General features: G+C 43.1%; 1 protein-coding gene across 1 annotated transcript in view; it reads right to left on the bottom strand.

The window, feature by feature from the left end:
- Positions 1 to 26060, bottom strand: part of KDM1B (lysine demethylase 1B) — a 65974-nt gene extending 39914 nt beyond the window's left edge. The window contains exons 1-6 of the mRNA XM_080805385.1: positions 25919 to 26060; positions 22131 to 22230; positions 20327 to 20454; positions 19173 to 19262; positions 18537 to 18648; positions 14286 to 14402 (exon numbers count right to left, since the gene is read on the bottom strand). Of these exons, the coding sequence (XP_080661511.1) occupies positions 14286 to 14402; positions 18537 to 18648; positions 19173 to 19262; positions 20327 to 20454; positions 22131 to 22217 (534 nt within the window). The 5' untranslated portion in view covers positions 22218 to 22230; positions 25919 to 26060. The remainder of the gene's footprint in view (positions 1 to 14285; positions 14403 to 18536; positions 18649 to 19172; positions 19263 to 20326; positions 20455 to 22130; positions 22231 to 25918) is intronic.
- Positions 26061 to 26235: the final 175 nt, after the last annotated feature.

The raw sequence follows: 26235 nt of genomic DNA, 5'->3' as shown, positions 1-26235 counted from the left end.
CAGCCAGAGTTCTAACAGAACAGAAGTAACATGCCCGATAGAGAATTTAAAGCAATGATCATAAAGATACTCACTGAACTTGAGAAAAGAGTAGAGGACGACACTGAGACCCTTGACCCAGAGAAAAGGAATAACATGGCAGAGTGAAATGAATTGGGAGAATTAACAGCAGGATGAAAGGAGCAGAGAAAAGAATTAGTGATGTAGAAGACAGAGTAATGGAAAGTAATCAAGCTGAACAAAAGAGAGAAAAGACTTATGCAAATAAGAACAGACTTAGAGAACTCCGCGACTTCATCAAACGTAACAACATTCCTATTATAGGAGTCCTGGAAGAGGAGAGAGAGAGAAAAAAAGAGGCAGAGGATTTACTTGAAGAGGTAACAGCTGAGTGGCACCAGGGTGGCTCAGTCAGTAAAGAATCCTACTGTAGATTTTGGCTCACGTCCTGGTCTTAGGGTCATGGGATCAAGCCCCAAGTCGGGCTCTGCACTCAGTGTGGAGTCCACTTGTCCCTCTCCCTCTCCCAGCCAGCACATTCGCTCCCTCCCTCAAATAAGTAAATAAATAAAATCTTATTTAAAAAAAAAAAAGAAAGAAAGAAAGAAAAGAATAGCTGAAAACTTCCCTAATCTGGGGAAGGGAAGAGGTAACTAGATCCAGGAGGCACAGAGAACCCCCAGTAAAATCAACAAAAGCCGATCCACACCAAGACACACTATAATTAGAATGGTAAAATATAGTGATAAGGAAAAAATATTAAAAGCAGTAATACAAATGAAGACAGTTATGTGGAGAAAGGAAACCCCAAAAGGCTAGCCACAAATTTTTCAGCAGAAACTTTCCAAGCCAGAAAAGAGCGGCGTGCTATAGTCAAAGTGCCGAATGGGAAACACATGCAGCCAAGAACACTCTTTCCAGCCAGGCTATCATTCAGAATAGGAGGAGAGGTAAGGAGTTTCCCAGAGAAACAAAACCTATAGGAGTTCACGGCAACTAAACCAGCCTCGCAAGTAATATTACAAGGGACTTTTTTTGTTTAAGTTTTTTTTTTTTTTTTTTTTTATTTGACAGATCACAAGCAGGCAGAGAGGCAGGCAGAGAGAGAGGAGGAAGCAGGCTCCCTGCTGAGCAGAGAGCCCGATGCGGGGCTCGCGATCCCAGGACCCTGAGATCACGACCCGAGCCGAAGGCAGAGGCTTTAACCCACTGAGCCACCCAGGCAGCCCTACAAGGGACTTTTTGAGTGGAAAGGAAAGACCAAAAATGGTTGTATGAGGAAACACACAAGCAATAAAAATGAGTATTTCTGTAAAAAATTAGTCAAGGAGCACACCAAATAAAAGGATGTAAAACATGATACCCTATACCTACGAACGTGGGGAAGACAGGAGAAAAGACTGGGTTCAAACCTAAATGACCGTCCACTTAATAGAGACTACTATAGGACTAAAAGGTTTGTACAAACTTAATTTTTGGTAACCACAAATCAAAAACCACCAGCAAATATGCAAAGAACAAAGAGAAAGAAATCCAAATATATCTCTAAAGAAAACCAGCAAACAATGAAAAAGAAAGGATGAGAGAAAAGCTTCAAAGCAAATGACAAAAGAAATAATGAAATGGCCATAAATACGTATCTATCAATGATGACACTGAATGTCCATGAACTAAATGCTCCACTCAAAAGACATAGTGTGACAGAATGGATTAAAAAACAAGACTCGTGTACATGCTGCCTACAAGAGACTCATTTTAGACCTAAAAGCAGATTTAAAGTGAGAAGATGGAGAAATATTTATCAGGCAAGCGGATCTATAAGAAAGCTGGAGTAGCAATACTTCTATTGGACAAAATAGACTTTAAAAGAAAGCCTGTAAAAATTAACAAGTCAGGGAATGACAGATGCTGGCGAGGATGCAGAAAGGGGAACCCTCCTACACTGTTGGTGGGAACGCAGGCTGGTGCAACCACTCTGGAAAACAGCATGATGCTTCCTCAGAAAGTTGAAAATAGAGCTACCCTATGACCCAGCAATTGCACTACTGGGTATTTACCCTAAAAATACAAATGTAGTGATCCAAAGGGGCACGTGCACCCAAATGTTCACAGCAGCAATGTCCACAATGGCCAAACCATGGGAAGAACCTAGATGTCCATCAACAGATGAATGGATAAAGACGACATGGTATATATATACAAGGGAATACTATGCAGCCATCAAAAGAAATGAAATCTTGCCATTTGCGACGACATGGATGGAACTAGAGGGTATTACACTTAGCGAAAAAAGTCAATCAGAGAAAGACAATTATCATATGATCTCCCTGATATGAGGAAATTGAGAGGCAACGTGGGGGGTAGGAAAAAAATAAATGAAACAAGATGGGATCGGGAGGGAGACAAACCATAAGAGACTCTTAATCTTACAAAACAAACTGAGGGTTGCTGGGGGAAGGGTAGTAGGGAGAGGGTGGTGGGGTTATGGACATTGGGGAAGGTATGTGCTATGGTGAGTATTGTGAAGTGCATAAACCTGGCAATTCACAGACCTGTACCCCTGGGGCTAATAATACATTATATGTTCATAAAAAAAATTTAAAAAAAAGAAAGCTTATAATAAGGATCAAAAAAGGACACTATAATAAAGGGAACAATCCAACAAGAAAATATAACAATTGTAAATATTTATGCACCCGGGGCACCTAGGTGACTCAGTTAAGTGTCCAACTCTTGGTTTGGGTTTGGGTCACAGTCTCAGGGTCAAGGGGCTGAGCCCCACATTGGGCTCCTTGCTCAGCTCAGAGTTGGCTTGAAATTCTCTGTCTCTCCCTTTCTTTCTGCACCCCCCACGCTCTTTAAAATAAATAATTTTTTTTAAAGATTGTATTTATTTATTTGACAGACAGAGATCACAAGTGTAGGCAGAGAGGCAGGCAGAGAGAGAGGAGAAAGCAGGCTTCCTGCCAAGCAGAGAGCCCAATGTGGGGCTCGATCCCAGGACCCTGGGATCATGACTTGAGCCAAAGGCAGAGGCTTTAACCCGCTGAGCCACCCAGGCACCCCTAAAATAAATAAAATCTTTAAAAAATATATATTTATGCACCCAACATAGAAGCTCCCAAACACATAAAACAGTTAATAACAAACACAAAGGAACTAATCGATAATACCAAAGTAGCAGGGCACTTTAACACCTGACTTACATTGATGGAGGGATGATCTAAACAGAAAGTCAACAAGGCAACAATGGCTTTGAGTGTTACACTGGGACAGTATGACAACAGTATCTCTTAAACTCTTAAGAGATACATCGAGAACATTACATTCTAAGGCAGCAGAATACACATTCTTTTCAAGTACACACGGAACCTTCTCCAGAACAGATCACATATTAGGCCACAAAACAAGCCTCAACAAATTGAAAAGATCAAAGTCACACCATACATCTTCTCTCACCCCAATGCTATGAAACTAGAAGTCAAGCCCAAGAAAAAATCTGGGAAGGGCATATGGACATGGAGGTTAAATAACATGCTATTAAACAATGAATGGGTCAACCAGGAAATACAAGAAGAAATTTTAAAAGTATATGGAAACAAATAAAAGTGAAACACAGTGATTCAAACCTTTGAGACACAGCAAAAGTAGTCCTAAGAGGGAAGTATATGGCAATAGAGGTTTATCTCCAGAAGCAAGAAAAAGCACAAACAACCTAACCTTACACCTAGAGGAACTACAAAAAGAACAAATGAAGCCTAAAGCCAGCAGAAGGAAGGAAAAAATAAAGATTAGGGTGAAAATAAGTAATATAGAAACAAAATATACAATAGAACAGATCGATGAAACCAGGAACTGGTTCTTCGGGAAAAAAAAAAAAAAAACCACAACAAAAAGACAAAAAACAACCAATAAAATTGATAAATGTCTAGATGGACTCATTGAGAAAAAAAGAGTAAGGACCCAAATCACAAGCGAGAGAGGAGAAATAAAAACTAACCCTACAGAAATATAAATAATTGCAATGGTATATTATAAAAAACAATATGCCAACAAACTGGACAACCTAGAAGAAATGGATAAATTCACATGAACCTATAACCTACCAAAACTGAAGCAGGGGGAGGAGTCAAGATGGCGGAGAAGTAGCAGGCTGAGACAACATCGGGTAGCAGGAGATCAGCTAGATAGCTTATCTAACCATTGTGAACACCTATAAATCCAACGGGAAATCGAAGAGAAGAAGAGCAACAATCCCAGAAACAGAAAATCGATCACTTTCTGAAAGGTAGGACCTGCGGAGAAGTGAATCCAAAGCGACGGGAAGATAGACCCCGGGGGGAGGGGCCGGCACCCGGCAAGCGGCGGAGCGACGGAGCACAAAATCAGGACTTTTAAAAGTCAGCTCCACTGGGAGACATCGCTCCAGAGGCTAAACTGGGGGGAAACCCAGGCGAGGTCAGCATAATCCCAGGACCCGCAGGGTCACAGAAGGACTGGGGATGTCTGAGTGCCGCAGAGCTCGCAGGTATTAGAGCGGGGAAGCCGGCTATAGCGACAAAGCCGAGGAGTGAGCCCTAAGCCCGGGGTTACCTTGTGCCGGTCGCAGGCTGGGTGGGCTCGGAGCGCGGCCGGAGGCCACGGAGACAAAAGCGACCCGGCGCTTTTCTCCAGCTCCAACAATTGACTGCTTTCCTCGAGGCACGACCGCAAGCCAGGGAGGCGGGGCTATTGGGCGCTTTGCTCTGAGAGTGCACTGAGGAGCGGAACCCCAAGCTCTCGGCTCCTCCGGGCCGAGAGATTGGGAGGCCACCATCTTCATTCCCGTCCTCCGGAACTCTACGGAAAGCGCTCAGGGAACAAAAGCTCCCGAAAGCGAACCCGAGCGGATTACTTAGCCTGGCCCCTGGCAAGGGCGGTGCAATTCCGCCTGCGGCAAAGACACTTGAGAATCACTACAACAGGCCCCTCCCCCAGAAGATCAACAAGAAACCATCCAAAACCAACTTCAGTCACCAAGAACAGCGGAATTCCACAGCAGGAGAAAGCAAATCCTACCTGGACAAAATGACAAGGCGGAAAAACTCACCACAAAAAAAAGAACAAGAGGCCGTACCGAAGGCTGGAGACCTAATCAATACAGACATAGGTAGCATGACAGATCTAGAGTTCAGAATGACAATTCTCAAGGTTCTAGCCGGGCTCGAAAAAGGCATAGAAGATATTAGAGAAACCCTCTCCGGAGAGATAAAAGCCCTTTCTGGAGAAATAAAAGAACTAAAATCTAACCAAGTTGAAATAAAAAAAGCTATTCATGAGGTGCAATCAAAAATGGAAGCTCTCACTGCCAGGATAAATGAGGCAGAAGAAAGAATTAGTGACATAGAAGACCAAATGACAGAGAATAAAGAAGCTGAGCAAAAGAGAGACAAACAACTACTGGAACACGAGGAGAGGATTCGAGAGATAAGTGACACCATAAGACGACACAACATTAGAATAATTGGGATTCCAGAAGAAGAAGAAAGAGAGAGGGGAGCAGAAGGTATATTGGAGACAATTATTGGAGAGAATTTCCCTAATATGGCAAAGGGAACAAACATCAAAATCCAGGAGATGCTAAGAACGCCCCTCAAAATCAATAAAAATAGGTCCACACCTCGTCACCTGATAGTAAAATTTACAAGTCTTAGCGACAAAGAGAAAATCCTGAAAGCAGCCAGGGAAAAGAAGTCTGTAACATACAAGGGTAAAAACATTAGATTGGCAGCGGACCTATCCACAGAGACCTGGCAGGCCAGAAAGAACTGGCATGATATATTCAGAGCACTAAACGAGAAAAACATGCAGCCAAGAATACTATATCCGGCTAGGCTATCATTGAAAATAGAAGGAGAGATAAAGAGCTTCCAGGACAAACAAAAGCTGAAAGAATTTGCAAACACCAAACCAGCTCTACAGGAAATATTGAAAGGGGTCCTCTAAGCAAAGAGAGACCCTAAAAGTAGTAGATCAGAAAGAAACAGAAACAATATACAGTAACAATCATCTTACAGGCAATACAATGGCACTAAATTCATATCTCTCAATAGTTACCCTGAATGTTAATGGGCTCAATGCCCCAATCAAAAGACACAGGGTATCAGAATGGATAAAAAAACAAAACCCATCCATATGCTGCCTACAAGAAACTCATTTTAGACCCGAAGACACCTCCAGATTTAAAGTGAGGGGGTGGAAAACAATGTACCATGCTAATGGACATCAGAAGAAAGCTGGGGTGGCAATCCTTATATCAGATCAATTAGATTTTAAGCCAAAGACTATAATAAGAGATGACGAAGGACACTATATCATACTCAAAGGGTCTGTCCAACAAGAAGATCTAACAATCTTAAATATCTATGCCCCTAACATGGGAGCAGCCAACTATATAAACCAATTAATAACAAAATCAAAGAAATACATCGACAGTAATACAATAATAGCAGGGGACTTTAACACTCCCCTCACTGAAATGGACAGATCATCTAAGCAAAAGATCAACAAGGAAATAAAGGCCTTAAATGACACACTGGACCAGATGGACATCACAGATCTATTCAGAACATTCCATCCCAAAGCAACAGAATATACATTCTTCTCTAGTGCACATGGAACATTCTCCAGAATAGACCACATCCTGGGTCATAAATCAGGTCTCAATCGGTACCAAAAGATCGAGATCATTCCCTGCATATTTTCAGACCACAATGCTCTGAAGCTCGAACTCAATCACAAGAGGAAATTTGGAAAGAATGCAAATACATGGAGACTAAACAGCATCCTTCTAAAAAATGAATGGGTCAACCAGGAAATTAAAGAAGAATTGAAAAAATTCATGGAAACAAATGATAATGAAAACACAACAGTTCAAAATCTGTGGGACACAACAAAGGCAGTCCTGAGAGGAAAATATATAGCAGTGCAAGCCTTTCTCAAGAAACAAGAAAGGTCTCAAATACACAACCTAACCTTACACCTAAAGGAGCTGGAGAGAGAACAACAAAGAAAGCCTAAACCCAGCAGGAGAAGAGAAATCATAAAGATCAGAGCAGAAATCAATGAAATAGAAACTAAAAAAACAATAGAACAAATCAACAAAACTAGGAGCTGGTTCTTTGAAAGAATTAGTAAGATTGATAAGCCCCTGGCCAGACTTATCAAAAAGAAAAGAGAAAAGACGCAAATAAATAAAATCATGAATGAAAGAGGAGAGATCACAACCAACACCAAAGAAATACAAACAATTATAAGAACATACTACGAGCAACTCTATGGCAACAAATTTGACAACCTGGAAGAAATGGATACATTTCTAGAGATGTATAAACTACCACAACTGAACCAGGAAGAAATAGATAACCTGAACAGACCCATAACCAGTAAGGAGATTGAAACAGTCATCAAAAATCTCCAAACAAACAAAAGTCCAGGACCAGACGGCTTCCCAGGGGAATTCTACCAAACATTTAAAGAAGAATTAATTCCTATTCTCCTGAAACTGTTCCAAAAAATAGAAATGGAAGGAAAACTTCCAAACTCATTCTATGAGGCCAGCATCACCTTGATCCCAAAACCAGACAAGGATCCCACCAAAAAAGAGAATTACAGACCAATATCCTTGATGAACACAGATGCGAAAATTCTCACCAAAATACTGGCCAATAGGATCCAACAGTACATTAAAAGGATTATTCACCACGACCAAGTGGGATTTATTCCAGGGCTGCAAGGTTGGTTCAACATCCGCAAATCCATCAATGTGATACAATACATTAATAAAAGAAAGAGTAAGAACCATATGATACTCTCAATAGATGCTGAAAAAGCATTTGACAAAGTGCAGCATCCCTTCCTGATTAAAACTCTTCAAAGTGTAGGGATAGAAGGCACATACCTCAATATTATCAAAGCCATCTATGAAAAACCCACCGCAAATATCATTCTCAATGGAGAAAAACTGAAAGCTTTTCCGCTAAGGTCAGGAACACGGCAGGGATGTCCGTTATCACCACTGCTGTTCAACATAGTACTAGAAGTCCTAGCCTCAGCAATCAGACAACAAAAAGAAATTAAAGGCATCCAAATCGGCAAAGAAGAAGTCAAACTATCACTCTTTGCAGATGATATGATACTATATGTGGAAAACCCAAAAGGCTCCACTCCAAAACTGCTAGAACTTATACAGGAATTCAGTAAAGTGTCAGGATATAAAGTCAATGCACAGAAATCAGTCGCATTTCTTTACACTAACAACAAGACAGAAGAAAGAGAAATTGAGGAGTCAGTCCCATTTACAATCGTACCCAAAACCATAAGATACCTAGGAATAAATCTAACCAAAGAGGCAAAGAATCTATACTCAGAAAACTATAAAGTACTCATGAAAGAAATTGAGGAAGACACAAAGAAATGGAAAAATATTCCATGCTCATGGATTGGAAGAACAAATATTGTGAAAATGTCTATTTTACCTAAAGCAATCTACACATTTAATGCAATCCCTATCAAAATCCCATCCATTTTTTTTAAAGAAATAGAACAAATAATCCTAAAATTTATATGGAACCAGAAAAGACCTCGAATAGCCAAAGGAATATTGAAAAAGAAAGCCAAAGTCGGTGGTATCACAATTCCAGACTTCAAGCTCTATTACAAAGCTGTCATCATCAAGACAGTATGGTACTGGCACAAAAACAGACATATAGACCAATGGAACAGAATAGAGAGCCCAGAAATAGACCCTCAACTCTATGGTCAACTAATCTTCGACAAAGCAGGAAAGAATATCCAATGGAAAAAAGACAGCCTCTTCAACAAATGGTGCTGGGAAAATTGGACAGCCACATGCAGAAAAATGAAATTGGACTATTTCCTTACACCACACACGAAAATAGACTCAAAGTGGATGAAGGACCTCAATGTGCGAAAGGAATCTATCAAAATCCTTGAGGAGAATGCAGGCAGCAACCTCTTTGACCTCCACCGCAGTAACTTCTTCCTAGGAACATCGCCAAAGGCAACAGAAGCAAGGGCAAAAATGAACTATTGGGATTTCATCAAGATCAAAAGCTTTTGCACAGCAAAGGAAACAGTTAACAAAACCAAAAGACAACTGACAGAATGGGAGAAGATATTTGCAAACGACATATCAGATAAAGGGCTCGTATCCAAAATCTATAAAGAGCTTATCAAACTCAATACCCAAAGAACAAATAATCCAGTCAAGAAATGGGCAGAGGACATGAACAGACATTTCTGCAAGGAAGACATCCAGATGGCCAACAGACACATGAAAAAATGCTCCACATCACTCGGCATCAGGGAAATACAAATCAAAACCACAATGAGATACCACCTCACACCAGTCAGAATGGCTAAAATTAACAAGTCAAGAAATGACAGATGCTGGCGAGGATGCGGAGAGAGGGGAACCCTCCTACACTGTTGGTGGGAATGCAAGCTGGTGCAACCACTCTGGAAAACAGTGTGGAGGTTCCTCAAAAAACTGAAAATAGAGCTACCCTACGACCCAGCAATTGCACTCCTGGGTATATATCCTAAAGATACAAACGTGGTGCTCCGAAGGGGCACGTGCACCCGAATGTTTATAGCAGCAATGTCCACAATAGCCAAACTGTGGAAAGCGCCTAGATGTCCATCAACAGATGAATGGATAAAGAAGATGTGGTATATATACACAATGGAATACTATGCAGCCACCAAAAGACATGAAATCTTGCCATTTGCGACGACGTGGATGGAACTAGAGGGTATCATGCTTAGCGAAATAAGTCAATCGGAGAAATATAACTATCATATGATCTCTTTGATATGAGGAAGTGGAGATGCAAGGTGGGGGGGGTTGGGGGGAGGTAGGAAAAGAAAAAATGAAAAGATGGGATTGGGAGGGAGACAAACCATAAAAGACTCAATCTCAAGAAACAGACTGAGGGTTGCGGGGGGGAAGGGGGATGGGAGAGGGTGGTGGGGAAATGGACATTGGGGAGGGTATGTGCTATGATGAGTGCTGTGAAATGTGTAAACCAGACGATTCACAGACCTGTACCCCTGGGGATAAAAATACATTATATGTTTATTTAAAAAAAAAAAAAAAAAAAAAAAACTGAAGCAGGAAGAAACACAAAATTTGAACAGACCAATTACCAGCAAAGAAACCAAATCAGTAACAACAAAAACAATAAAAACTCCCAACAAACAAAAATCCAGAACCAGATGGCTTCACAGCTGAATTCTACCAAACATTTATTTTTTATTTTTTAATTTTTTTAAAAGATTTTATTTGAGAAACAGAGACAGCACAAGCAGGGGGAGAGGCGGAGGGAGAGGGAGAAGCAGACTCCTCATTGAGCAGGGAGCCTGACATGGGGCTCAATCCCAGCACTCTGAGATATGACTTGAGCTGACAGCAGTCATTTAACCGACTGAGCCACCCAGGCGCCCCTCTATCAAACATTTAAGGAAGGTCAATACCTATTCTTTCCAAACTATTCCAAAAATTAGAAAAGGAAGGAAAACTTTCAGATTTATTCTGTGAGGCCAGCATTATTACCCTGATACCAAAACCATATAAAGACACCACAAAAAAGAGAATTACAGGCCAGTGTCTCTGATGAACATAGATGCAAAAGTCCTCAACAAAATACTAGCAAGCCAGATCCAACAATACATTAAAATAACCATTCACCATGATTAAGGGAGACTCATTCCTGGGCTGCAAGAGTGATTCAATATTAACAAATCAATGTGATACTTATTGATAAGAGAAATGATAACAACTATGTTCTCATTTCAATAGATGCAGAAAAAGCACTTGACAAAGTACAACATCCATTCATAATAAAACCCCTCAGGTGCCTGGGTGGCTCAGTTGGTAAGCATCTCCCTTCAACTCAGGTCAAGATCCCGGGGGGTCCTGGGATCGAGCCCTGCCTCGGGCTCCCCCTCGGTGGGAAGCCTGCCTGCTTCTCCCTCTCAGACACCCCCTGCTTGTGTTCCCTCTCTTGCTGTATCTCTCTCTGCCAAATAAATAAATAAAATCTTGAAAAAAAAAAAAAAAACCCTCAAGAGAGCAGGTTAAGAGGGAACGTACCTCAACATAGTAAAGGCTACGTAGGAAAAACCCACAGCTGGGATCGTCCTCCAAGGGGAAAAACGGAGCTTGCCCTCTAAGATGAGTACGACAAGGATGCCCACTCTCACCATTTTTATTCAACAGAGCATTGGAAGTCCTAGTCACAGTCATCAGACAACAGAAAGAAATAAAAGGCATCCACATAAGTAAGAAAGAAGTAAAACTTTCACTGTTGGCAGCCGACAGGATGCTACACACAAAAAACTCAAAAGACAACCCAAAAACTGCTAGAATGGATCAACAAATTCACAGGATACAAAATTAATCTATAGAAATCTGCTGCATTTCTACACACCAATAATGATGAAGCAGAAAGAGAAATTAAGAAAACAATTCTAGGGGCACCTGGGTGGCTCAGTGGGTTAAAGCCTCTGCCTTCGGCTCAGGTCATGATCCCAGGGTCCTGGGATCGAGCCCCGCATCGGGCTCTCTGCTCAGCGGGGAGCCTGCGTCCCTTCCTCTCTCTCTGCCTGCCTCTCTGCCTACCTGTGATCTCTGTCAAATAAATAAATTAAAAAAAAAATCTTTAAAAAGAAAACAATTCCATCAACAACTGTACCCAAGATAATAAGATACCTAGGAATAAGCATAACCAAAGCAGTGAGAACCTGTACTCTGGAAACTGTAAACCAGTGATGAAAGAAACTGGAGATGACACAAAGAAAAGGAAAGACATTCCACCCACATGGATCGAAAGACCAAATACTGTTAAAATGTCCAGACTACCCAAAGCAATCTACATATTTAATGCCGTCCCTATCAAAATACCAACAGCATTTTTCACAGAGCTAGAACGAGCAATCACAAAATTTGTACGGAACCACAAAAGACCCTGAATGGCCAAAGCAATCTTGAGAGAGAAAAGCGAAGCTGGAGGTGTCACAATTCTGAACTTCAAGTTACGTGACACGGGTGTAGTAATCAAAACAGTATGGTACTGGCAAAAAACAGACGCATATATCAATAAATGGAGAATCCAGAAATAAACCCACAATTACATGGTCAGTTAATCTTTGACAAAGCAGGAAACCTATCCAAAGGGAAAAAGTCTCTTCGACAAATGGTGTTGGAAAAAGTGAACAGCTACACGCAAAAGAATGAAACCAGGCTGCTTTCTGACACCATACACCCAAATAAACTAAAAACACATTAAAGACCTAAATGTGAGACCTGAAACCATAAAAATCCTTCAAGAGAACACAGGCAGTAAATTCTGTGACATTGGCCACAGCAACATTTTCTAGGTAGGTCTCCTGAGGCAAGGGAAACAAAAGCAAAAATAAACTATTGGGACCTTATCAAGATAAAAAGCTTCTGCACAATGAATGAAACAGTCAACAAAATAGTCAGCCTATTGATGGGAGACGGTATTTGCAAATGACTTAGCTGAAAAAAGGTTAGCATTCAAAATATATAAAGAACCGATACAACTCAATACCTAAAAAAAAAATCCAACTAAAAGTGGCCAGAAGATATGAACAGACATCTGTGCAAAGACCACATCCTGATGGCCACCAGACACATGAACAGATGCTCAACATCACTTATCAGAGAAAGGCAAATCAAAACCACAATGAGGTATCACCTCACACCTGTCAGAATGCTAAAATCAAAAACACAAGAAACAACAAGTGTTGGTGAGGATGTGGAGAAAAAGGAACCCTCTTGCACTGTTGGTGGGAATGCAAACTGGTGCAGCTGGTGTGGAGTACAGTATGGAGGTCCTCAAAAAGTTAAAAACAGGGACACCTGGGTCGCTCAGTGGATTAAGCCTCTGCCTTCGGCTCAAGTCATGATCTCAGGGTCGTGGGATCGAGCCCCGCATCGGGCTCTCTGCTCAGCAGGGAGCCTGTTTCCCTCTCTCTGCCTCTCTCTCTCTGTGTCAAATAAATAAAATCTTTAAAAAAAAAAAAAAAGTTAAAAACAGAACTACCCTATGATCCGGTAATCGCACTAGTGGGTATTTACCCCCAAAATACAAAAACACTCATTCAAAACGATACATACACTTGTTTGTTTACTGCAACGTTATCTACAATTACGAAATTACAGAAGAAGCCCAAGTGTCCATCAGCAGATGAATGGATAAAGACGTGGTATACACACACAGTGCGATATTTTTCAGCCGTAAAAGAAGAATGAAATCTTGCCTTTTCTAACAACATGGATGGATCTAGAGAGTATAATGCTAAATGAAATAAAAGTCAGTCTGAGAAAGACAAATACCATATGATTTCACTCATATGTGGAGTTCAAGAAGCAAAACAAACAAGCAAAGGAAAAGAAAAAAGAAAGGAGCCCAGAAACAGACTCTTAAAGATACAGGACAAACTGGTGGTTGCCAGAGTCGAGGTAGGTAGGGGAAGGGAAAGTAGGTGATGGGGATTAAGGAGCGCATTTATCATGATGAGTACCAAGTATGGAATTACTCAATCACTAGATTATATACCTGAAACTAATATAAAAAAAAAGTTAGACATTTTAAATACTAACTGCCACATGTCAGTATACCACCTATGTCAGATTCCTAATTGCCCAAACATATCCATTCATTCCTTCTTCCTTACTAAAAGGATCCTGGTTTTGTTTGATTTTGCTCAGTTACACTTCCTTCATCTCTACTGTTGTTCACAGAGGTTGCATGATCCTGTTCTAGCAATGAGATGTAAAGAGAAATCCACTGTTGGAACTTCTGGAAAGATACTGTTTTACCAATAAAAGAGGACGCGGCACCGCTGGCACACCCTTCTCAGCCTCTGCCTTTCTCAACTCTTCTGCTTAGAATTTGCACACAATGGCTGACAGTGCAGCAACCATCTCCTGGTGGGACTGGAAACTAGAAGGGAGACTTCCCTGGGCAGCCACACCAGCCCTGGACAGGCTAGTTCCAAGCTGCTGATCATGAGAAAAAAAAAAAAAAAGTCCTCAATTGGTTAAGCCATCACAGTTGGGGTCCTGTTATACATAGTCTGATGCAATCCCAATAAAATGACCAATACAATAAATGAAAAACACACACCATCACTCTTTAGTTACAACTAAATAAACCGACTCGTTAATTCCAAAGGAAAACCGACAGAGGTCATACCTTAATAGTAGTATTCAATTTCATACCACATCTGTAGGTCCTTGCTATCTGTGGAGTGAGATGGATTTCCTTGGTAAGTTGTCTCCATTTTCTGCACTCGGGTTTTGTACACTGAACCTAGATGGAAAGCAATATGTCAAGGTCAGTGAGCTGGCTAATCTTGAGCTAGCATGGCCATCCTCCTCCACTCGCTCTGCCATCTTTTCCACAAGATCTGACCAGCCTTTTTGTACTTCTAAGTACTTTTTCCTCCCTCTTGCATCACCACCACCCATATAACCCATGTTTACCCCATTGGGGTAACGACTTCTGATTCAATACTAGCTCAGGCCGCAGGAAAGTGCAGAGGGGATCTGAACACTGTTGTCAGAAGGGCTTTCCAGCTCTAACCTAAGGAAATGATCAAGAATTCAATTTAGCCAAAAAGTATCACATAAATGCAGTGTGATATTCTGAATGGGATCCTGGAACAGGAAGGAGGACAAAACTGATGAAATCCAACTGAAGTCTGTAATGTTGTTATTAGTACCGTACCGATGGTAATTTCGCGGCTTTACATTATGGTTGGTGAATGGTAACATTAGAAGAAACTGGATGAAGGATGTATGCGAATTCTCTGTTACTATCCTTTTAACTTTTCTGTAAATTTTAGATTCCAAAATATAAGATTTTCTTTTAAAGTGTGTAGATATGCATATGGAAAAAATTAAGCTGGATGCCTACTTCACACACATAAAAAAATTAACTCAAAATGGGGGTGTGCCTAGGTGGCTCAGTTGGTTAAGCATCTGACACGTGGTTTCAGCTCAAGTCTTGAGCTCGTGGGTTGTGAGACTGAGCCTTGGGTCAGGCTCTGGACTTGGTGGGAAGTCTGCTTCAGACTCTCTCCCCCCTCCCTCATCTCCTCCTCCTGCTTATGTGAACTCTCTCTCTAAAATAAATCTTAAAAAAAAAATTAACTCAAGATGGATCAAACATCTAAATGAAGGCCTGAAGTGATAAAAATCTTAGAAGAAAAGATCTTCATGATCTGGGACTTGGCCAGATTCTTGGATAGAACACCAAAAGCACAAACAGCAAAAGAAAAAAAACAGATAAACTAAACTTCAAAATAAAAAATTTTGCACATCAAAAAACTATCAAGAAATGAAAAGACAACCTATAGGAGAAAATATTTGCAAGTCATATATCACAAGGGTTTAGGATCTGGAATATATAAAGAACTCCTACAATTCAATACTGAAAGATATAAACAACCCAACTAAAAATGGGTTGTTTAGGGGCGCCTGGATGGCTCAGTTGTTAAGCGTCTGCCTTTGGCTCAGGTCATGATCCCGGGGTCCTGGGATAGAGCCCTACATCGGGCGCTCTGCTCAGCAGGGAGCCTGCTTCTCCCTCTCTCACGCCCCATGCTTGTGTTCCCCCTCTCACTGTGTCTCTCTCTGCCAAATAAATAAAACCCTTAAAAATAAATAAATAAAAATGGGTTGTTTTAAAAAGATGCTTTTATTTATTTTTCTCATCTGATTGCTGCATAACGAAATAAAAAGCATCCAAATCGGTAAGGAAGAAATAAAACCATCACTATTGGCAGATGACATGATACTACACACAGAAAACTCTAAAGATCCCACAAAAAACCTATTAGAATAAATGAGTTCAGGGAAGTTTCAGAATATAACATTAATATATAGAAATCAGTGGTGATTCTACACACTAATAATGAAGTGGCAGAAAAAGAAATTAAGAAAATAATCGCATTTACAATTACACCAAAAAGAATAAAAATACCTAGGAATAAGCTTACCCAAGAAAGTGAAAGACTTGTACTTTGAAAACTATAAGACATTAACGAAAAGAACTAAAGATGACACAAAAGGAATGATATACCATGCTCATGGAATACTAACAGTAATACTGTTAAAATGTCCATACTACCCAAAGCAATCTACAGATTTAATACAATTCCTATCAAAATACCAAAAGCATTTTTCACAGAACTAAAATAATCCTGAAATTTGTATGGAACTATGAAAGACCTCAAACAGCCAAAGCAACCTTGAGAAAGAACAAAGCTAGAGGTATCACAATCCCAGATTTCAAGATAAACAACAAAGCTGTAGTCATCAAAACACTATGGTACTGGCATAAAAACACAGAGGTCAATGGAACAGGATAGAGAGCCCAGAAGTAAACCCATATTTATATAATCAATTAATCTACAACGGGAATCCAAGAATATACAATGGGGGAAAGACAGTCTCTTCAATAGACGGTGCTGAGAAAACTGGACAGCTACATACAAAAGAATGACGCTGGACCACTTTCTCTCACCATACACAAAATAAACTCAGAATGGATGAAAAGATCTAAATGTGAGACCTGAAACTGTAATACTTCCAAAAGGAACCATGGGCAATAAAGTTCCTGGACATTGGCCTTAGCAATATATTTACGGATAGGTCTCCTAAGGCAAGGGAAACAAAAGCAAAAATAAACAATTGGGACTACATCAAAATAAAAAGCTTTTGCACAGTGAAAAAACTATCAGTAAAACCCAAAGGCAACCCAGTGAACAAAAGACATCTGCAAATAACATATCCAGTAAAGAGTTAATATCCAAATTATATAAAGAACTTCTATAACCCAATACCCAGAAAACAAATAATCTGATTAAAAATGGGCAGAGGACCTGAATAGACATTTTTCCAAAGAACACCTACAGCTGGCCAAGAGACCCATGAAAAGATGCTCAACATCACGCATCATCAGGGAAATGCAAATCAAAACCACACTGAGGTCACCTTACACCTGTGAGAATGGCTAGTATTAAAAAGGCAAGAAATAATTAGTATTGGTGAGAATGTGGAGGAAAAGGAACACTCGTGCATTGTTGGTAAGAATGCAAATTGCTGCAAGCACTGTGGAAAACATACAGTTTCCTCAAAAAATAAATAGAATCACCATATGATCCATCCAGTAATTCCACACCTGGGCTATCTACCCAAAGAAAACAGAAACACTAATTTGAAAAGATACACGTGCCCTATAGTCACTGTAGCACTAACTAACATAGCCAAGGTATGGCTTGTCCAAGTGTCCATCAAGAGATGAATATAAAAGAAGTGGTATATATACACACAATGGAATATTACACAAACCTAGAGAAGAATGAGATTTTGCCATCTGTCACAACATGGATGAACTTAGAGAACACTGTATTAAGTGAAACAAATCAAAAATAAATAAATACCATAGGACTTTGGTTATATGTGGAACCTCAAAAACAAATGAACAAAAAAGCAAAAGAGACTTTTTTTAAGATTTTATTTATTTATTTGACAGACAGAGATCACAAGTAGGCAGAGAGGCAGGCAGAGAGAGAGAGGAGGAAGCAGGCTCCCCACGGAGCAGAGAGCCTGATGTGGGGCTCGATCCCAGGACCCTGGGATCACGACCTGAGCCGAAGGCAGAGACTTTAACCCACTGAGCCACCCAGGCGCCCCCAAAAGAGACTCTTAATGACAGAGAGCAAACAGGCTAGGAGGGAGGGGTAAAACAGGTAAGGGCAACTAAGAGCTACAAACTTCCAGTTACTGATTAAATAAGTCACAGAAATGAAAAGTATAGCGTAGGGAATATAATCAATAATTTTTAAAAAATGGGTAAAAGACTTGCACAGATATCTCTCATTACAAAAACATGAATCAAAACCACAATGAGGGGGCCCCTGGGTGTCTCAGTGGGTTAAAGCCTCTGCCTTCGGCTCAGGTCATGGTCTCAGGGTCCTGGGATCGAGGCCCGCATCGGGCTCTCTGCTCAGCGGGGAGCCTGCTTCCTCCTCTCTCTCTGCCTGCCTCTCTGCCTCCTTGTGATCTCTGTCAAATAAATAAACAAAATCTTCAAAAAAAAATTAAAAAAAATAAATAACGTATTTACTTAATAGATACAATCACTAAATTATATTGTCAAAGAACGGCTAAATGGAAAAGTAAAATTAAATCGATAAACTAAAAGCTACAAAAAATTATATACAAAGTGTGATTTTCGACCTAACTAGGATCTGTACACTTCTTCTTTGTACTATGTGTTACCGTTTCCAACAGAAATAAAAAACGTGATGTTTTAGCAGACCCAGAAAGAAGACTAAGTGTAGTAACAGAAAGATTTCCTAAAAATCAGTCATGTCATCCATTCCTGTCTTTCGTCCCACAGATGTTTTCTGGGACAATACACTATTACACTTCTTACCCAGTAGGGGAGCTGCTGGTCCGCCATGAAAGCTTTGGGACTAGGTTCAGTTTTTCCATTGCTCGTCCATATTTTTTTCCAGGCCATATATTTGTCATATCCGTCCTTATGGCTGAAAAGAATAAAAATAAAATATATCAAGCTGGAAGTTCACCAAGGTTTCCAAACAGGAGGCAGGTCAGCAAGTCTTCTGTAAAGGATTTAACTGGTCGTATCATAAAGAGAGGGCAAGGTATCTCAGACCCCTTCAAACGGGTGGTCAGGAAGGGTGCGTTCCTTCTAGTTTAGTACACAAAACTAGGAAGACAGGATGGCTCCCCACAGTTCCCAGTCTCCTCCCCCAAATCTCTGCATCGCTGGCCCCATGCACAGTCACAGAACAGCAGAGCAGGGCCCAGATTTTTCAGAACCTGCAGACTAGAACCTCACGGCAGGTGCCTTCTGAGCCCCGAACGTGCACACACATAGCACCCACACACCCAGCCACTGCATGAGAGTTCTGCACAGCTCTCGTCGGCTCAGACATGGCTGAAAGAGTGGAAAAATTCAGTAAGCCCGGGGGCTCCTTCTGCAGGCCCCCTCGCCCTCCCGCCACATCCCCTCCACCACGCAAGTTCCAGCAATTAGGGAACAAACCTTCGGTAGTAATGGTCAAAGCATTCATTACAGAAATGCTCCCCACAGGAGAGGTGATACCATCGGGACGTGTAGCCGTTTTTGGCACATCTGAAAATAGCAAAAAATGTGTAGCTTTGGTAATGAGTAAGCATTCCTTCTCGCTTTTTCAAAAACAAGTCTTAAGCACATCCTAGGAGCCCATTTTGTACCATGTCCACTTAGAATCCCAACAGCTGAGAGCGGATGACGGGGAAACTTAAAAGGATGTCAGATCCACAATAAAACCTGACGAAGACACAGGGACTTGAAGACCAGCAGTACCTAACCCAGCTGGCTGCAACCACGAGGGCCCGAGGGCCTGGGGCTCAGAAGTTTTATCGAGACACCCCAGGGCAATGAGTTTTAGGACATGAAAAGGAGTGTCGCTATGCTAAGCAGCCGGGTACAAAGGAGACAAGGACAGTTTCCAGCAGGAACATATGGCCCAACACTGAACCACCAGCTGCAATCCGACCATCAAACAGGCTCTCCAGCGACCAGAACCTGTCGTCACACGGCCATGAACGTAGCCAAGGAAGGAGCTCCGAGGCCACTGTGAACACTCACCATCTCCTCTCTGTGCTTAAAAAATAAAAATGGGATTTGTTTTCCAGGTTTTATTGACTTGGAAGCCTTCACTGAAGATTTCTCTTGGGACGAAAAAGGTGATGCTTGGGTTGTCCCCATAAAAAGGACAAGAGTGAAGGGAGCTTCCTGGTGTCTGGGAGACCTGCATGTGTCTGCTGGAAGAGGAGGGATGTTTTCTAAGAGGAGGGGCAGCGCAGGGAAAGTGACACATGCTGGTCCCCACGGGGAGCCCAGGGTCCTCTGTACTGCATCCCTACCCCTGACCCCCCTCCCACCCTCAACCCCCAGGAGAGGGACAGCCAACAGCGGGCAGGACCAGGGACACTGACGGCAGCTGCTGAGAGCTGCTCTGACTAGGTCTCGGGTGGAGGGGAGAAGCACCCAGGAGGGTGTGGGACGCACGAAATGCGGGACGAGTCTCTATTCTTAGATGACTTACAGTATCTCTATCTATCTTTAGGGAACCGATCTTGCAGGCTGATCCTCCCACCAGGAATGCTCTCCCGGGCAGGGCGGGGAGGCCGAGACACGCCTGCCGCACAGACCTTTCCGAAGCGCTTGCAAAGCACACGGGACACGCTACGGTGCAGCCTGACTTCTCACATCTCCTGTATTTCTTCTCTGACCCGCCATCTTCGTCGTCATCTGTCGTCTCCGTTGCTTTCTTCTTCGCCTGAGGAAGAACCCGCTGAGGTTACACAATTTCCCCGGAACGGCCCCCGGGGTGGGGGATGGGAGGTGGGGGAGGCGGCGGAAGGTTCAGGACAGAAAGAACCTTCACCTTGTGAAGATCAACAACACCCTGCCAGTAGGTGAGGGGTTGACAGTACAGCAAGTTCCTTGAGACGGCAGGGCAGTGTGCAAATAATTCAGACTTGCTGCAGATACAGAAGCAGCACCTGAACGACAGGTCTCTGAGGACAGAGCTAAAATGCGGGCTAAGAAATGTTGAGGCTTTCTTGGGAAAAAGGTGTACCAGTCAAAACAACAGCCGCTCTCAAATCAAAAAAAATCAAAAAATTTTTAAAAGATTTTATTTATTTACTCGAGAGAGAGAGTGAGAGAGAGCATAAGCCAGGGGGTGGTGGTGGAGAGGGAGAAGCAGACTCCCCGCTGAGCAGGGACCCTGACACGGGACTCGACCCCAGGACCCTGACATCAACAAGGCAGACATTTCACCAACTGAGCCACCCAGGCACCCCCAAGACTTTTCTTTCTTTAATTAGAGCAGTCACATCTTTTCAGTACTGCACTTTTAAAAAAAATGGAATAATTTTATTTTTTTTAAGTTTATGTATTTTTTTTTTAAGATTTTATTTATTTGACAGACAAAGATCGCAAGTAGGCAGAGAGGCAGGCAGAGAGAGAGGAGGACGCAGGCTCCCTGATGAGCAGAGAGCCTGATGCGGAGCTCAATCCCGGGACCCCGGGATCATGACCTGGGCCGAAGGCAGAGGCTTTAACCCACTGAGCCACCCAGGCACCCCAAGTTTATGTATTTATTTAAGTCCTCTCTATACACAGCACGGGGCTGCTCACAACCCCAAGGTCAGGAGTGGCACACTCTTCTGACTGGCCCAGTCAGGTGCTCCCAAAAGCTGAATAATTTTAGAAAAAGAGTTACATCATTCAATATTTTTCTTTAAAAAAAAAAAAACAACACAGCCCTAGAAAAGGGATGGCAGCAAGTAACCTGCCAACAGCAGCCAACCGGCTACACGCTGAAGTCCACATTCCTGTGAATGACGCCAAGCCCAGCACGATCTGGCCTCAGCTCACATCCTGGGAGCAGCCACACAGCTGTGGTTCTCTAACGGCTCACGCTGATTCACACTCTATGCCCCTGTCTTTGCCACGGCCTCTGCCAGACACACTTTTTTCCTACATTCTCTCACTTTACCACACCACGCTGTGATTGTTCCAAGGGGAATTTCTCCGCTAGGCTGTAAGTTCCTTGAGGACTGGAAATGCACCTTTTCATCTCTAATACTTCAGCCCCAATCTTTCTCATGCTGTGGGGCACCGGGCTCGCTCAGTCAGTGGAGCGTGCAACTCTTCATCTCAGGGCTGAGAGTTCAAGCCCCACGCTGGGTGCAGAGATGACTTAAAAATAAATAAACTTGGGGCACCTGGGCGGCTCCGTCGGAGAAGCAGCCAACTCTTGATTTCAGCTCAGGGCCATGAGATCAAGCCCTGTGCAGGGGCTCTGCTGGGGTGTGGAGCCTGCTCAGAATTCTCTATCTCCTCCTCCTCTTCCTTGGCCCCCCCTCCCACCCCTGCTTGCACTCTTTCTCTAAAAACAAACAAACAAAACCCAACAGGTGCACTGATGAACTAATGAATTCTTACCTGCCTACCGGAGCTCCTCAAAGGCAGGCTATCCGGGGAATGATCAAAAGATGCTTTTTTCTTTGTCCTCCTCCGTGGTGTTGCCATTGTTTCAGAAAATCTTCAAAAACAAAATTAAATCAAATAAGTAAACAGTAATACTTTCAGCACTCTGGAGCAAAGCTATTATGTGGTTTCCCAGGTAAGAGCACATGCTCTGCAGTCAGCCTGCCTAGTGTGAAGCCACTGCTTTCAAGGTCCTTAATCTAAGACCAAGCCTCAGTGTTCCCATATGTAAAATGGGCACAAGCGTGTACTCTAGTAGTGGTGTGAAGAGTAAGATTATTTAAAGCACCAGACCTAGCATACTATAAGTACTTAATAAATGCTGTCTATTCGTAGTATATACATTTAAAAATGTAAAAATAAGAACCACCACACAGATGACCAATAAACCAATTATACTGTTTCTAAACTTCAGTGAGTGAAAACACCTGGTCTTTGTCTGTTCCTCTCCCTCTGTGTCTCCTCAATAGCACCTGAAATTTGATCTTATTATACTTTACAAAGAAAACTCACTTGCTCCTTCTCAGTACAACCTCAGGAGCACTGTCCAGTCACTATTGAATTTAGGAATCTGGGTTAGACAGTCACTGGTATCTTCTACTAGAAAAATTTACGATCTTAACGATAAGCGTTAAGATCTAAAAGCTATAAGAAAAGTCATGCATAGTAACCATGACAGATTAAGTATTATTGAATTAGTATTTCTCAATTAAATAATAAAAATGCTTACCATAAGTATGCAATAACATACAGATTTTACAATCATCACAATTCCTTCCCTGATCTGTGCATTTACTATACACACACACACACACACACAAAATAACATGAAAAAAGGACATACCTATGGGTAAGGAATTTGAAAGTGGGAAAGTGTTATAAGTCACAAATTCCACAAATATAATCTTCACCTTGGAGTAAAGCTTTGAGGTCCTTGCAATCCTACTGTTTTGTATCCATGAGTTGTACCAACATTCATAAGAGCATTTTTCATGGATTATTAACATCACATGTGAAAACTTCATTCGCCACCTACACTGACTTTGAGAAATCCTCACATCGGTGGTAAGGAGAGCCTTCCTCTAACAGTCTTCACTTTCTCAATATCACTATGTTAGTTATGAACGCAAAAACCCTATTACATATTCTGAAATGCATTAGAGTTAAGCATTAGATAAGTCGCCTTTTGGTTCTATACTTCTCATTATACTGGATAAAGCACTCCTGATGTAAACAGAACTACTGTGTACCTGTAATTCTTACACCCAAAGGCTTTCTGGATCACATTTATATTTTCAAAAGACTGTCCAAACTAACAAATCTCTTTATATAATACATATATTCCACATTATTCATAAAATGAGCCACAAAGCACATGTAAATATGTGTGTGTGTGTGTATACATACATACATAGTATATGTAAATGTATACTATGTGTAACGATTGCAGCAAAAATATTTGAGTCTAATGTGGGGTTTGGGAGCATAAATATAACCAGCCTCATTTCATGCAACATTTGGCCCTGTCATGTAGGAATACTGGCAACTCAAAAGAAAGCATAGCTTCCAGAAATTTCAACAAACATTTTAATCCAAATGTGTACTGGAAAATATTTATTTAATTGCAATGAAGAATTATATAATTCAAGAAACTAAGAGGAAAGGAAAACATTAACTATAAAAGCCACTGTTAAATCTGTGTTGTCTAGGAAAAACATAAGACATTTTTAGTGTTCGTACACTTTCACATTTAATTATATAATTCACAGTGATATTCCCTTTTCTTTTTTTTTAAATTTTATTTATTTATTTGACAGAGAGAGAGAGAGATCACAAGTAGGCAGAGAGGCAGGCAGAGAGAGAGGAGGAAGCAGGCTTCCTGCTGAGCAGAGAGCCCCATGTGGGGCTTGATCCCAGGACCCTGAGATCATGACCTGAGCTGAAGGCAGAGGCTTAACCCACTGAGCCACCCAGGCGCCCCTCCCTCATCCTTTTCTGACACTATAATTTCTGTTTTCACTATTGCTGGGGTTTGGGGCTTACAATGAGGGGAAAAATTGTTAAGTTGGAAGAACTACCGCTTTTGTGCTTCTCAATATAATCTTAGAAATACTGAGCACAAGTGCTAACAAACTAGCATACTCAAAGTGCTCTCCCCTTGTTTTTCAAACTGACAAACACACCTAACTAAATATAACCAATCTGTTTCATGTTCAATATCATTATATAAGCATATCTCCTCTCAATTTTAAATGCGTAGCTTTGTTTTTCTTTTAAAGTGACAAAAAAGAAGAAAAAAGTGAGTTTTTTGGGGGGGATAAATATATACATGGACATAGTAATGTCTCGATTTCTATTTTAATAATTCCCAGGATTTTTTCTGAAGTAGCTTATTATTTGATTAAAAAACAAAAACAAAACCAAAAAAACCACCCAGAATTCACAAAAACTTGAATCCAAAAGACTTCAGGCCAGAATAAAAATGTAGAGTGGCACCAGCATCATGTCTAAAAATGAGACAAACTACCAGAAACTTCTTCAGAGACAACAAAAACAAGAATTTCCCTCCGGGCCGCTGAAAATACGGCAGGACTAGCACCTTACTGTACCCACGCTAACCAAGTTTCCCGAAATATGGACCCCGTTCAACTGCCTGAATGCCTTTCTGACGACTTTCTGTGCTGGAAAGGCAATTTCATTATGGATGGTCATTTTCTCCTGTATCTCCTGAAGAAACCTTCCCTCCCGTCCCTTCTTCCACTACAAGCCATTAAAAACAACAAAACAAAACAAAAACAGAAACACTGACCGAGCAAAACGCAGCAGCCCTGAGCGGTGCGCGTACCTGCAGAGAGAGGGGCTCCCCACATGGAGCGGTCTGGGGACGCCCGCCCCGCCCCCCCCCCCCCCCCCAGGGAGGGCTGGGCCTCCATCTGGCTGGGTTCCACATTACGGAACCTTAACTTTCTACAGCTGGGCCTGCCTCCCTTCCTTCCTCTTTCACCTGCCAGCTGCCGGGCTGCTGACGAGCAGCCCCGGTAATCGGGCCGCCCCCTCCCGGCCCCCGGGGCCGCAGGAGTCACCCCAGCAACCGGGCAGTGCCGCTCGCGTCCGAACGCGTGGTGGCCGCGCCGGAGCGTCCCTACTCCACCTGCGCGGCGGGGCGGGCTCCTCGCCGCCGCACCCCGGCTGGGAAGAGCACGCCGGGGAGTTCCCACCCCCGGACTGCGGGCTCTCCGCCGGCCGCACGCACTCCCCAGGTGACGGGGCTCTGACAGTCCCCCGGAGGGAGCCCCCACGTTCCCGGCGCCGGCGCCAGCCGCCTCGCCCTCCGAAGCGCTTTCGCGTCTCTTCCCCGAAGTCGGAGAAGCAACAGCCTCCGGGGCTCACCTTCGCGCGGGAGAGGTGCGCGGAGTCGAGAGGAGAAGGCGCCGCTGCACAGAAAGGAGGCATTGGAGGGGCGTGCAGGGAGACCCTCAAACCCCGCGCCGGGTCGGGGAACCCCGTGGCCGCTACACGCCAGCCCAGGAACCCCCCCTCCTCCCTCAGACCCCGCACCCCCTATCTAAGCCGGGGAGGGCGGGGGCAGCCCCCGGTGCACCGCTCCACCTCCCACCCGGCCGAGGGGCGCCGCACAGACGGAGAAGGGCAGCCTGCACCCCAGCCAAGCCGCTTTGTGCCGAGCTGTCACCCGAAATCCGCCGCCGCCCCCGCGCCCGCCCCCGGAGCCGCGTGCCCCGCACCTGGGAGCGCGGGCGAGACGCTGCGCGCCGCCCGGGGCTGCCGGCGCCCCTCCGGAGCCGCGCGCCGCGCGCACAGGACAGCAGGATCCGCGCCGCGAGCCGCAGCCCCCGCTCGGCCGCCGCCGCCGCCGCCGCCGCTTCCGCCCCTGTCACGGCGTGACCCGGGGTGGGAGGAGCCGGCGGGACCAGGGAGGAGTAGGGTCCCCGCCTTCGCCTTCGCCGCGGCGCTCGCCCCGCCCTGGCCATTTCCGCCGCTGCGCAAGCCGGGGCGCCTGGGGCGGGGGGCGGGGTCTGTGCGGGGGGAGGGGGCGGGCCCG

Source organism: Martes martes (assembly GCF_963455335.1).
Source record: "Martes martes genome assembly, chromosome: 6".
Classification (NCBI taxonomy): Eukaryota; Metazoa; Chordata; class Mammalia; order Carnivora; family Mustelidae; genus Martes; species Martes martes.
This window is presented reverse-complemented; position numbering and strand designations above follow the sequence as displayed.